Raw genomic sequence first — 12,896 nt, 5'->3', positions numbered from 1 at the left:
TGCTCAAAAGATCGTCGCCCTTCTCCAGACAATTAACTTGCATGGTGCTGTATTGTTTTCTTGGCACCGCTGACCTATCGAAGCTGGTCCCTCGGAGACGTTTTGTTCAGCTCAATACTGAGACACTTGGAGCGCCAACGATCTCTAATCCGCGTACGTCGGTACCCAGGCTCCGGTCGCGCTTCTACAAGGGTAAATAAGTTAATCTTCGAAGGGCTCTGCCAAGTGAAGCCAAGCGTGCCTTAGCCAAGGGTCCGTCAGCTCAAAGCAATTCATCGTTGCGGCGCGCGCTTGGCACAGCACACAGTCCTTCTTTAAACTGCCTGCCACACAGTTTTGCGATGGCATCCCACACCCATTCATTCATAGCTCGCGGCCTGCTCTGATTCTGACTTGACAACGGCATATTCTGTTTCTCTATTCTTGCTATACTCCCGCTGAATGGAAGCACGGCCATGAGAATTGCAATCCTCTCCTCTTCCTTTTTGGACCTTGCTTGTCCGCAATCCCAGTAATTGTCTTGTAATTTGCCCGAAAGGACTTCTCAGACCACCCCCTCTGAACTGAACCGAACTGGAACTTTTGCGACTGCTGCTCATCCCCGTCGCGAATCATGTCTATTCTCTCGAGATATTCTTTGCGCCAGAACCGCGGGTTTTTGGGCTCTGACAGTTCTGCTCTGCCATCGCAGGATGCACAGGTAAGTCAATGCGTCTCTCGTTGATCGTTTGCCTACCTGCCTACCTACCTATCTATCCATCAAGCGTGGCCATCAGTGTGCCACGTACATAAGGCTCCCTCCTGTATCTCGATGATCCTGATGTTGTGGACTAACAACGGTTCTGGCATAACAGGATCGTCAACAATTACGCTACGAGCTTGATTTAAACTCATGGAACTTTCGCATCTGGGGTGTTTGTGCCTCTGGCTTTTTAACAGATTCGTGAGCTTTCTCCTCATCACTTCTGCACAACGACGTCCTAACTCGTGAATAGCTATAATCTTTTCTCAACGAATGTAATCCTCGCTTCTATCGCATTTGTATACTGGCCCAATGGTCCGGAATGGTCGGGTCTACTGATTAACTTCTTTACGCTCTTGGGATCCGTCGTTGGTCAGATCCTCTTTGGCTACCTTGCGGATCGCTATGGTCGAACTCGCCTCTATGGCGTTGAGCTCGTTCTGGTTATTGTTTCTACGATTGGAGTCGCCACGAGCAGCCATGGCTACAATGATCTTTCTTTTCTCGGCCTGTTCATCTGGTGGCGTTTTGTCATGGGCATTGGTGCGTGAATCCTGAGCAACCTCTGGCTTCCAACCATAAATGACAAAACTTGGATGCTAACAAACACCATAGGAATCGGAGCCGAATACCCGCTCAGCGCTGTAATCACGTCGGAATGGTCCAGTACACAATCTCGCGCTACTATGCTCTCGTCCGTTTTCATGATGCAGCCCATCGGCCAGGCACTGGCCCAGTTGGTCGGTCTGTTTGTCCTCCTCGGCTTCGAGCGAAGTCACAACCTCCAAGGAATGCGTTGCGGACTCGATAGGTTGCATGAAGAGGAATGCAAAAAGGCATTGGACGGCGTCTGGCGCATTGTGATCGGGTCAGGTGCCGTCCCTGCACTACTAGCCATCATCTTCCGCTTCTTCCTGTTCGACTGTGGTATTTACAGCCTTGAGGTCAGGAATAAGCCGAGGATGGCTCTAGCAAATACTCAAAGAATCTACGGTGCTCCGCAAGGTGCTGGGTTAGAAGCCTTCCCCAGCGGAGGTGTCAACGGGCGCTCTATGAGTGGTGGTGTTGGCGGACAAAACTCGTTCCCGATGAACCAATTCGTTCAAAATCAAGCACCGACAACATATCAGACTACCTCGCCCGATGGGAACCATGTTGCACCTTCGTATCGCACAAATGGTCTTGGAGATGGTATGCATCTTGCTAGTAGCTCGCAGCAGCCGATGCCGGTGCAGTTTTCGAGAGAGGACCTCCACAACTACTTCATCCGCGATGGGAACTGGGCATATCTACTGGGCACGGCGGCAACATGGTTTTTCTTGGACGTTTCGTTCTATGGTATGAGCCTCGATAATAGAGGCACTCTGTCGACGATGTGGGCGACTACCACGCCGACCAAGATTGACGACTCCCTCGAGTGTTGGACATCATCACTTCGCGGGGGAAATTCGACAGTACCGGATTGGGCCACCGATGGACTTCCAGTTTGGTCGACCGACGCAACGCACCCCTGCAACACCATCTACGACGTGCTTATCGAGCAAACAAAGCAATATCTCTTGACCGTCTCGCTTGCATCGATTGCAGGCAGCGCTTGCTTCGTCATATTTGCCAACCGCATCCCTCGACGTCAGTGGCTCACGGCATCCTTCCTCGTTCTAGCTGGGTTCTTCGTCATCACTGGATGCGTCTACTATGGCGTCCATCAACAAAAAGGTGCCCCGGCCACAGTGGTGTTTGTAGCCATCTGTCACTTCATGTTCAACTTTGGTAAGTTGACACGCTCTCTGTTCCGCATGTTCAGAACTAACCATGGATTACCAGGCGCCAACACATTAACATTCATCATACCAGCCGAAATCTTCCCGACCTGCTATCGTTGTCTGTGCCACGGAATCTCAGCTGCTGCAGGGAAGCTAGGCAGTCTCGTTGCTGTTCTGGTGGTGTACGGAATAAACCAGTCATATCAAGCAGAAAACAGGCAAGGGCTCATCTTTCTCCTATTTGGGTCTGTGGCTGCTGTGGGTGCCATCTTCTCCTGGGCATACCTACCTGATTCCCAACGTCGCGTCGAGTACGATGGTAAGAGTTACCTCGAGTCCAAAACGCTCGAGGAGCTTGGTGAAGGAAGAGTCAAAGCACGACTTGGGGGCGAGCTAGTGACGATAGAGGAGAAGTGGGATGCTATCAAGAGGAGGAAGAGAGGGTCCATGAGAAGCGATCCCTCTGTGCCAGATGGTACTATATAGAGGCCTCATGGCAATTTGAACTGTAATTATCACATATTTGCCGTCTATGCGCCCTCGCCAGGCGCTATGCTTTCCATATAAATATTCATAATGAAATAGATACCCCTTAACCACAACCGGAATACGTCTGGAAAAGGTACATCCTACTGCTCCGGTCGATATTTCATACCAATCTTTCCAATGTACCGGGAATTTCAGGCATTGCTAGGGGCTCACTATCGATGTGCAGCCTCTTGAATTTGATGGCGCCCATGTTGTTTTATCAAGGCATCTAGTGTCTCACTGTATAACACATGGTTGCTGGTTGTGGCTCGCACGCTCCTATCTCCCTCGATAGCATCCAGCCATCGCTCCCAGCGTGATCCAGGCGGGGAAGACGGTATATTCGCAGGGATCAGAGTCCTAGAGAATCGAAGAGCAAAAGGTGCCAGATGTATATCGACCAGAGACATGCTTCGCCCAAGAAAATACGGGCCCTATGATGAATTGGAGTCAGTGTATCGGTCACAGGTGATGTACCGAGAGCTCAGGATCAACTACCTTTTTGTCTGCAGCTTCGACAAGAGTATCTATACTGCCCTGTAAACTAACTCCTGCTTCATCTCCAAGAGCCGGGTCTTGATATTGGAGGAGTTTGAAGAAGTTCGGGACGATATGACGGTTGATCTCCATAAGGTCAGTGTCGCCTCTGATTCTGGTGATAGTGGGATGTATCTTACATGGTCAATCCAGAAACGGCAATTGGCTTTCAATCTTGAATCTACCGGAAGCATCGGTGTTCCTTGGCCGAGATCTTCAAGCTACGGACCTCGTCAATATCACAAACAAGCAACTAGGAGACGAGACTCACATATTCTAATATGACAGCACTATTCGAACATGACCAGTCGCTATGTGCTATGGTGGGCACACAGCCATTAGGGTCAGCAAGGAGGGGTTGGGTTGTGTGACGGAAGGCATCTGTTTCGCAGTACTGGTAGGGCATGCCTTTTGCCTCCAGAGCGATCCAAATACGTTGAGAGAATGGGCTTTTGCGGTTAGTGTACATGGAAATGTGAGTGTATTTGAGTATGAGTTCGACATACCAGAAACATGCCGCGTAGAGCTTGAATTCATTCTCCTTCGCGTGTTTTCTAGCTGTGAGTAGTGCAGCTCCTGTGGCTTTCAGAGGAGTCTTTTCAAGAATTCCCCATATTAGGAACTCCTTTTCTTCAGAATTGGAGTCATGGATATGGCTTACCTGGACCTTCTCCTTGTCCTTTTTCACATCCCCTTGGTTTGCCAAATACCTCTGCACACTATTCTTCTTTATCTCGTCACTCCTTTCAAGCGTATGCTTATGTGGCCCAGCCACACCGTCTCCCTTTCCATTACCTCCATTGCCATTGACTCTCTGTATTGTCCACAATCGCTGTCCTGCCAGACTTACGTCAAGACCACTGGTGTTATCAAGGTCCAGTCGAGCCACCGGGAAGTGCTCTGTAATTTTTATCTTGACATCACATAGATCGCGCTGGCGCGCATTTCGCTTTCGTTTCTTCTTATTGGGGTCATCAGATTTGGGTGTTCCTGGAGGACGGCCTTTCATACGACAGTCCCAGTAGTGTGAGATGAACGGCTTGCGCTTATAACGCTGTGTCGAGCGATGGGAGTAGACGTTGTCTACATGAGGAAAATATGTCTCGAACCTAAGACCGTTAAGGACTGGAAATTCCATCACGGATTGAGGGGGGCTTCTTTACTCTTCATGTGTAAGAACTATCGTCTCGTCCACGTTGAACAGCTTATTCCGCCACATCTCCAGATCCGGGGGATCAACAATAATCTTACTGCTCAAGTGGCCATTTGATCTTCCAACCTCCTGTCTGTGAGAATTATTCTGCACACTGAATATTCCATCGACTGGTGTTTCCATAACAGGCACCGACACTGCTATCGGCGCGAGTATACCAAATTGGCCAGGGGTTGCTGGCGTCGTGATAGCAGCGCCATTGTGCATAGCATGGATATGATAAGCCTCTTCGATACTGGGAGCCACATATCCATGCAGATCAAGCCCAGGCGCATCGCGATAATCCGGTGGCAGACCCGGAGTTGAGAACGTTGCGGATAGTCCCGGCCCGGAGGCGGAGGCGGAGTCCGGAGGCGGGGTGTGCGGAGCTGCCATGACTGTGGGTCTCCGTCCTAGTACAGCCACGGCGATGATGAGAAAAAAAAGAACTCCACTGTAAGATTCGTCCCTCGGTGGGCACGATAAATTCCTCTTGGTGGCACTTTCTGACGCTTCTGTTGCTGCTTTAAGATGCTGCCTGGGTCATTGTTTGAAAGAGGGGCACGGTGTTATTGAGCTGCAGCTGCATACCAGAAGAAGCAACAAGGCAAACGCCCCACCAGTCCTGCACGGACCATACTACAATATCTCCACTTAAGACAAAAGAAAGCTGCAAAGATGGAACCTTTGAAACCCCCGACAAAAAATGAAAGCCTCGCAAATCGCTCGCAATCGTATTATAGGAACAGCCCGATGCGGGGGTCGAACCCGCAACCTTGAGATCGCGTACTCGTAAGAGTCTCACGCTCTACCGATTGAGCTAACCGGGCGTGGCTCTTGAATTGATTAATACTATGCCCAGCAGGATCGCCTTGAGAGCATGGACAACATCGGCACGCCGGTATCCAATAACGCAGCTCTTCTCCTTCCCTGCACCTATTATGGTCGTAATAGTGGTGTTTCATTGTCATTAGAACCCGGGTATCCTTCAGAATTACTCAAAACATACATGGTAAGTCCTCCATGAGACTCCCAACCCATAGTGTACAAAGTTGCCGATACGTTTGTCCCGTATAAACGCCCCTGGTGCCAATTCTGATCTTTGGTGTGTTCACCTCCTTCTCTTTCGTTTTATGATAATTGTTGGATCCCGGCTAGGCTCTCGATGCCATGTTTTGCTTGCCCAACAATCTCGCCTGCAATATTTCCCTCTTCACCGAATTCAGGTATCCTTTGTTTCCCATGTTCCCAAATCCATGGCGTCCATTGGTCCCATGTTCATCAAGGCCCGTAAGACACCCTCGCCAACTTGTGGTATCCCTGATTGTCCTTGAATGTCTCCCCAGCCATCAGGCATTGAAAAACCTCCACTCTGGTCAAGGTTGGTCGGCATCGTAAATCCAGCTGTGTCTGAAAAGAATCCTTGTGTGCTCCCATCGAGAACACTCGGGTTCATCAAAGTCTGATTCGGCGACATTGGGCTCGCGTTGAAAGAGTTGCGTCCGGATCCGTTCAGCTGTCCAGGGGCCAGATGGTTCCGTTGGTCAGATCCTGAGCTCGAATTTGGTGTAGGTCGATTTGATGTCAATCCATCAGGTGATCCTGAAGCATCTTGGCTATCACCTGTTACATCGCCAAAACCAGACATCGTTCGACTGCCAGATCCAGTCTTTTCGAATGTCGCCCCTGAGCTAGGTGTAAGAATGGGTAATTGTTGGTCAGACGACATCCAAGCCTGCGTAGCGAAGCTCTCTTCAGCAGTCGTGATATCTGGTACGCTATGATTAGGCTCAACAAGATCCGGTTGGTTTCCGTCACCTGTCGAGGGTTGCATATAGTTGCATTCATTACGATATGCTGCTATGCCCTGCATTCCTTCCGGGTTATCACACCTAGCACCTCTGGGTGCTCCTGGATTGGTAGGCTTTGCGACGTTAGTGCTATTCGAGGAGAAACGGCGTGGGGCCAACATACACCATCGTTGTTGCGTGGGAAGGCTGTCTTCAGCTTGGGGATTCTCAGTGCAAGTGCTTCGAGGTCGACATCGAGCTGAACGAGGAACGACTCAGTCAATGGATTCCTGCGTTTCAACGCGTTCATTGCAGAGAGCAAGAAGCGAAGTGAGTCTGCCGTTTGGCTGTCGTCCGGTCGACTCTTAAGGTACTGTACAAATACTCGCGCCGATACGTATAGGCAGAAGGAGATGAACGGGTTTACCTAATAGCATATTAGAATCTCCGCTAATGGATGATAGCTGGCAACACTTACTGTTGAGAGATCCATATGGGAAATCATGCGCATGATGCTGGCAATCTCGTTGGCAGCTGTGATGCATCTAACTTTGCTTTCGGCACTGACCGACGCGGGCAAGTTGTTCTTCTCCGCTTTGAAGATAGCGGCTTGATGCAGACAGATGGTCGAGGTATGGATGCTCATATTTGTGAAGACAATGTTAGGATTCGACAAACCAGTGGGAAGCTTGAGTTGGGGAGGAAGACAAAGGGATGTGTTGAGGAGAATATTGTCCATCTGGCGGTGTCGTTTCCAGAACGGACCATTCAGGTCGTTGTCAAGGTCATCGGCATCAGGACGGTGCAGATGTACCAAATTTCTGCCAAACAGGCAGGCCATGAGCACGATACCTCCAAACGGCGACAGCTTACCTGCACCCATGGGGCTAGTGCATTCTGATAGCGACTGTGTCTGCTCAGGTTTGCTCATGATGAAGGCATCTTCTGAAGCAGGGAGATTGGTCATGATGTCGCGTTCGTCAATGGTCATGGGCCAGCCCGTGCCAATACTAGCATACCGGTCTTGACAGAAAGCCATCCAGAATGTTCGACGTCGTTCCTCTCGTTCTGTCCAATCCTTCGGTGGTGCAAGGCATTGCTTGACGTCGAGGCCCGTTCCGTCCAGTCTATGGAGACCAGTCCTACAATGGTCAGTAAGGAAAAGGGGCGCCACTCAGGGAGTACATACATTTGAGCCAGGCGGATGGCAGAGCCAGTGTTGATCCAGGCCCGGGGAAAATACATCATCTTCATTTCATAAGAGGCCAGCAGAGTATGTGTCTGGCAGTGAGCAATAGAGATCATGTGTTCTCCATAACCCTTGACGTAATCCGCTTCAACATACTTCCGCGCTCTACGGTAGAAGAGATCTTTCAGATCTGCATATTTATCTGTTATGGTACATGCGAGAGTCCACATGGCATACCGCAGACAAACCGGTGGCCTTTGGTTCGGAGCGCTGTGATAACTGGTTAGACATTTTAGTTTTCCACAGTATGAGGAAACAACATACAGATTCATGGCGGCAAGGTAACGGTATTTGTGAATCATGGGAATAGACGGATGAACCTTCTCGAAATAAATCTGGTGAAGCTCGTCAATGGTTTCTTGGGGAGGCAGAGGCTCCTCGAGACCCAAACCAATCATTTCCCATGTGAAAGTACCACCAACATTGTTCATGCCCATATCTAGACTGGCATTGAAATTGAAGTCGTCCATGGCTCCTTGCTGTGGCGATTTATCGGTGAAGTTCCAGTGTTGGTCCATACTATGATCCCCAGTAAGGTTTATAGGCGCATTTGAGATATTAAGATTCGCAGGGGATGCTGTCTGAGGTGGTCCGGACATTGCAACATTGATGTTCTTTGGAATATTCTGCGGAGGTTCCTGGGTTTTCAGCAACGTTTCGACTTGTTCTGTAAAGGCGCGGCACGTCAGTAAACCCAATAGTTGATAGTATGTCGGGAAGAGGCTCACTCAGTCGCTCCTCCAGAGCCTTGACGTAACCACGCTTAGGACCACTCTTCCTCCGCTGTTCGTCGTAGGCGCAAGTGTGACCAAGACGGGAGCAGGTACTGCAGCTAGGCCTGACTCCATCGCACTTGAGCTTGCGCTTCCGACATATCATACATGCCAGCCGTTTTGGCTTGGGAACGCTCGCATTATCGGGTATTTCCTGCTGAGGCGCTGTTTCGTCCCCATCGGCGTCGTCGCTTCGCGGACGTTTGTTGCCGGTGATGCCAGCTCCCTTCTCATTTGAGTCCGGCATGGGGGACTATCTGGAAGGCTGTGTTTGTTGATATCGGAGGGTTGGTGTCGCAAACCGATTGATCAGACGGCGGGGATAAGAAATGCTGGACGGGCTGAATGACACGGTCGTAGGGGTCCGCACCTCCCGGAGAGAGATCCGGATATTTAAGAGTGCGATAACAGAAGTGGAAATCAGGAGGGAAGACCGACACTGATAAAGTCCGGAAGATAATGTGTTGGTGTTGGACCAAATAAACGGCAATACGGAGCATGGAGCGATGGGATTCGAGCTCACCACCGTGAGTAAGGTAAGGTTACGGAGTTAAAGACGGAGGCAGGTGGGAACCCTTGAGGGAGTCGTCGGATGGAAGGTGGGGAACAACTAGAGCCTACTAGAGTCTCTTACCCTCTAATGGTAGCCAACGGCTCCACGGTTATCAGGTAGCTTGCGTGTGAGGGGTGCTTGCCGCGATACACCTTGGCTGCCTGGCGCGCCTATAAGATGTCGCTGGCTTTCAGAGGTGGCCAGTGAGGTACTGCACAGTTGTAGTATCTTTTGTACTGTACCGTCAGTCTTGCAAGGTTGGAGGTCGTTGTGCATGAGGATTAATAATAGCATTGAGACTTACATAGTACAGTAGCAATTCGCACTTAGGTTATCACTCAGTTTGTTTCCACAACCCAAGTACAAAGGAAATCAGCATTAAATATTGTTCTCGAGATTTTCGACGAAAATCCCCAAGTACTGAAGATGACTGTATTCGTCATCAAGAAGTTATTACCACATCTCTTGAACTTATATCGTCAACATCCACGATTACTTGCAGATATCATATGTCCTCTAGGTTAACACAGCCACACACTTCGCTTGTTTCCGCTCTTCTAGTGGCAGCCATTTATGTCGGCGGGCGGCCGACTTGAATAAATATCATCGTCAACCTTGAGAAGAATGATATCAGTGTCAATAAGAAAGCCAGAGACAACACTCGTACTCGTATGAGATCGCAAAACAGAAATACAGTTACTCAATTCCACAATTCAATAACGACAATACTTCCTCAGCATCTCGGTTAACCGTTGGTGACAACTTAGCCACTGCACGTTTAGAGTTAACTGAAACCTAATCATTACAAGCACTGAATTCATACAGACATAATAAAGAAACAATCAACTGTAAACATTGCGGGAACTTTAATTACCCTAACACCTAATAGTCATGGTCAATTCCCAACTATTCCCTTGGTTGAAGAATCAAGACTTGACTATAGTACTAGAGGCCATGATACACAACATCTATTCTCACACGGGCATGCATGTTTCCTTCTTGTAAGGTAAAGCACGTTCTGTTGTTTCCGATACCTCCCAGTATCACATATCATAGCAAACATACTAGATGTATAACCCGGAAGCTATCTATATTGGATGAGCTTGATATAAACACATTGCATAGCGTTCTGAGTGAAGATACACATTTCCCATTGTAACTGACTGTCATCCATGAGCGGCACATCAGCAGGACCAGACCCCCATCATACAGTCTCTGGGCCACGATGACCTCAAATGCTCTTCGTCTACATTGACCGGATTTGCCTTGGCTCATCCCGCTTTTCCACATAGCGAGGCCATACGTGGATGTGCCGGTCCTTATTTAGCCCGTCTTACACACGACCTAAACCTATCAAGAGCTTCATAAGAAACAAGTAAGGCTGGCCTATGACGGGTTGCATACTGACGACGAAATATTCTATACAGTACCAATTGCTTTTGCAGAAGTGAGGGCCTCCAAGGGCCGCTATAGACACTCATATTATTTACTTAAACGTGACTAAGGGGTTATATGTCCTATTTCCTGTCAACATCGACGCCCACGATCCGCAAAATGCCCAAATCACTATATGCAAGGCAATACCGTGTTGGAGCCCAAGCAACTACTGGACAAGCACCCGCTGTCTTGAACGTGTGGACATGCTCTCCCGTCTCGACATGCGATACTTCCAGGCCAGATCCTACCAAAAAAAAAAAAAAAAAAAATTAGCAAAAGCACCCCAAAACATGGGGAAAGAAATTTTTACCTTCATCACTTCCACCGACAACAAAACTACCATCGAACGTAAAGCCTGAAGTCAAAAAGGTTAGCGAATCCACTATAAATCGATATCAAAGGAACGCACTGAGGCTCTTCACTGGCCCGACCATCCTCGTAATTGTTCGCTGGCAGATCCAGTCTGTTGTATCCCACAACGCAATAATTGAGTCTGAGCCTCCCGTTGCCAGATACCGCCCCGTAGGCTGTAGATCAGCAGTCAGACACGAAGAAGTATGTCCATTGAGCTCAAACTCGCCCGTCTCTTCTCCATGTTTGCTCTGTAATACAGGTTCAAATCCAGGGTACGACAAGACTCGGATACGTCCTTCTGCTGTCGTGAGGAAGATCTTCTCACCGCTCCAGCAGAATGCGATCTGGTTGGTCTGCACGGACTGCTGATGCGTGCTGAGAGGCGTCGACTGAGATGGCGACAGAACGAAGATGGTATCTGCCTTGTTCCCAACGAGAAGCGTGTTCCCATCTGGTGCCCAGACAAGAGTAAAAGCGTCCCCAAGTCCTTTGACCTCGTTGAAGCATGCTTTTGTCCTCACGTCCCAGAACTTGACCACGCCGTCACTGCTCACACTGCAAAGCTCTGCATCTTTTGTTGGGTTGAATGCGACCTTCTCAACAGATGCCGAGTGGCCCTTGAGCTCCGTCGAAAACTTCACATGAGGCTTTTCAGGATTCCCTATCTCATTCAGCTTCGCTCTAGTGGCCGGACAGGCCCGCAGACTTGATCAACTTACACACTCTGAGGGTTTTCTCTGACGACCCCGTTGCTACTAGAGTCCCAAGCGGATTCCACGCAATGCATCGCAAGCTTCACCATCAAAATCAGTAAGAGGGATAAGAGAATAGGCCCCCTGGTCAGATAACACATACCTATGGGGATTCGAGCCCCGCGAGTTATTGGGGTCGTTGTAGGGCTGACTTCTGAGGTTGCCAAAGTAACTAGAGAACTTATCCTTTGATAAGCTCTGTCTTGCTCGAAGGACCGGTGCCATGTTATTCGACGGACAGGTGTGAACTTGTTCGCTGTGAGGTCCAATGCTCACTCAATTGGCAGCAGCTATGTTGCCGCTCAACATATGCGACAGCTTGAGCACTTGGATTAAGTGGATTAAGTGGCTTATAGTTACAGTTAGTGGAGGTTGGAATGTCTTTGAAGCTTGGTGCTGGATGGTGTTTACTGGTGATTGGAGTGCTAACATCAAAGAGCATCCCGTCAAGGTTAGTGCGGGTCACACCAGCCACAGGCCTAAAGGAGCGTGTCTCTGACCCTTTGGTGGGCCTGACGCGACCCGACAGTGAGAGCCGAGTCCAGGCTAGTGCATTAAAAACCATGTTTATGGATGTCGTCTCCAACGGCAACCGTTTCGACATTAATCATGTTCTGCGTAAACATCCAGCTCTATCCGTCCGTACCTAGACAGGCAGCCGATAGCACGCGAATTTACCCACTGTAACCATCCAAGGCCCTGCCCACAATCATCCACAGTGGTCCAAGTATTCGTGAAATGTAAAACTTCATTCCTGCCTCCCTGGGCTCTTTCCGTAATCCGGTCATGGTATATGTACAATTTTCTATCACAAGCCCTTTTCACGACGGTAGCCGAGATGCACAAGAGCCGTATCGAGTTCTCTTACTCCAGTCATTGAGAAACATCGCCAGACCGCCAGATGTCAAGCTCAGCTTGCACCCGCTACCCCATGGCCCGTGTCGTACAGCTTCCATTACTCCCCGTCCAGTGCCCCGTGAATAGGCCGTCTGCACAGCCAACTCCAACCAGCCGAACCAAGCCCTTAACTTCCTTCGCCAGTGACTCCATGCGCCATGTATGAAGACGAAAAGCATGCTTCGGGAAATGTGCAAAAACCAGACAATCGCAAACAAAAAATTGCAGATGCTGTCCGTAACTTCAGACAGTGAGAATATGAATCCAGACCAATACGGCAAGTGCTTTTCATAGCATACTCGCTCGAGTATCGACAGTGGAATGTGTGG

At 49.4% G+C, this 12,896-nt stretch overlaps 4 protein-coding genes and 1 non-coding gene across 5 annotated transcripts; 1 reads left to right on the top strand and 4 right to left on the bottom strand.

Moving 5' to 3' along the window:
• The first annotated feature begins 491 nt into the window (after positions 1-491).
• FOBCDRAFT_6912 (major facilitator superfamily domain-containing protein) lies at positions 492-3,099 on the top strand. The gene is made up of 5 exons (XM_031182824.3): positions 492-700; positions 855-943; positions 996-1,285; positions 1,358-2,512; positions 2,567-3,099. Exons 1-5 carry the CDS (start codon positions 614-616, stop codon positions 2,989-2,991), a joined length of 2,046 nt encoding a protein of 681 aa, XP_031043592.2. The 5' UTR covers positions 492-613; the 3' UTR covers positions 2,992-3,099.
• A 213-nt stretch (positions 3,100-3,312) lies between these two features.
• On the bottom strand, positions 3,313-5,158 carry FOBCDRAFT_123522 (uncharacterized protein; the record flags this gene model as incomplete). The annotated part of the gene is made up of 8 exons (XM_059607770.1): positions 3,313-3,393; positions 3,532-3,657; positions 3,711-3,791; positions 3,842-4,019; positions 4,077-4,165; positions 4,232-4,384; positions 4,421-4,695; positions 4,822-5,158. 8 exons carry the CDS (start codon positions 5,156-5,158, stop codon positions 3,313-3,315), a joined length of 1,320 nt encoding a protein of 439 aa, XP_059463900.1.
• A 351-nt stretch (positions 5,159-5,509) lies between these two features.
• On the bottom strand, positions 5,510-5,592 carry FOBCDRAFT_t12. The gene has a single exon. It is a non-coding gene; the product is annotated as a tRNA-Lys (tRNA).
• Positions 5,551-9,255, bottom strand: FOBCDRAFT_212618 (fungal-specific transcription factor domain-containing protein). Its single transcript, XM_031182822.3, has 6 exons — positions 8,530-9,255; positions 8,066-8,468; positions 7,742-8,011; positions 7,031-7,694; positions 6,737-6,979; positions 5,551-6,686 (listed from the first exon to the last, which is right to left on the bottom strand). Exons 1-6 carry the CDS (start codon positions 8,819-8,821, stop codon positions 5,985-5,987), a joined length of 2,574 nt encoding a protein of 857 aa, XP_031043590.2. The 5' UTR covers positions 8,822-9,255; the 3' UTR covers positions 5,551-5,984.
• Positions 9,256-10,606: 1,351 nt separating this feature from the next.
• On the bottom strand, positions 10,607-12,085 carry FOBCDRAFT_6889 (WD40-repeat-containing domain protein). The gene is made up of 5 exons (XM_031182819.3): positions 11,774-12,085; positions 11,638-11,711; positions 10,974-11,579; positions 10,875-10,919; positions 10,607-10,808 (listed from the first exon to the last, which is right to left on the bottom strand). Exons 1-5 carry the CDS (start codon positions 11,893-11,895, stop codon positions 10,645-10,647), a joined length of 1,011 nt encoding a protein of 336 aa, XP_031043587.1. The 5' UTR covers positions 11,896-12,085; the 3' UTR covers positions 10,607-10,644.
• Positions 12,086-12,896: the final 811 nt, after the last annotated feature.

The sequence above is a fragment of the Fusarium oxysporum genome, chromosome I, assembly GCF_013085055.1.
Source record: "Fusarium oxysporum Fo47 chromosome I, complete sequence".
Lineage (NCBI taxonomy): Eukaryota > Fungi > Ascomycota > Sordariomycetes > Hypocreales > Nectriaceae > Fusarium > Fusarium oxysporum.
This window is presented reverse-complemented; position numbering and strand designations above follow the sequence as displayed.

Coding starts and splice junctions, on each gene's coding strand:
- FOBCDRAFT_6912 (XM_031182824.3), top strand. CDS start 614: ATGTCTATTCTCTCGAGATATTCTTTGCGCCAGAACCGCGGGTTTTTG. Junction 701..854: donor TGCCATCGCAGGATGCACAG/GTAAGTCAATGC, acceptor CTGGCATAACAG/GATCGTCAACAATTACGCTA. Junction 944..995: donor TCTGGCTTTTTAACAGATTC/GTGAGCTTTCTC, acceptor ACTCGTGAATAG/CTATAATCTTTTCTCAACGA.
- FOBCDRAFT_6889 (XM_031182819.3), bottom strand. CDS start 11,895: ATGGCACCGGTCCTTCGAGCAAGACAGAGCTTATCAAAGGATAAGTTC. Junction 11,712..11,773: donor CGGGGCTCGAATCCCCATAG/GTATGTGTTATC, acceptor TTGATGGTGAAG/CTTGCGATGCATTGCGTGGA. Junction 11,580..11,637: donor AGAGAAAACCCTCAGAGTGT/GTAAGTTGATCA, acceptor TGAATGAGATAG/GGAATCCTGAAAAGCCTCAT.
- FOBCDRAFT_212618 (XM_031182822.3), bottom strand. CDS start 8,821: ATGCCGGACTCAAATGAGAAGGGAGCTGGCATCACCGGCAACAAACGT. Junction 8,012..8,065: donor TACCTTGCCGCCATGAATCT/GTATGTTGTTTC, acceptor CAGTTATCACAG/CGCTCCGAACCAAAGGCCAC. Junction 6,980..7,030: donor CCCATATGGATCTCTCAACA/GTAAGTGTTGCC, acceptor ATATGCTATTAG/GTAAACCCGTTCATCTCCTT.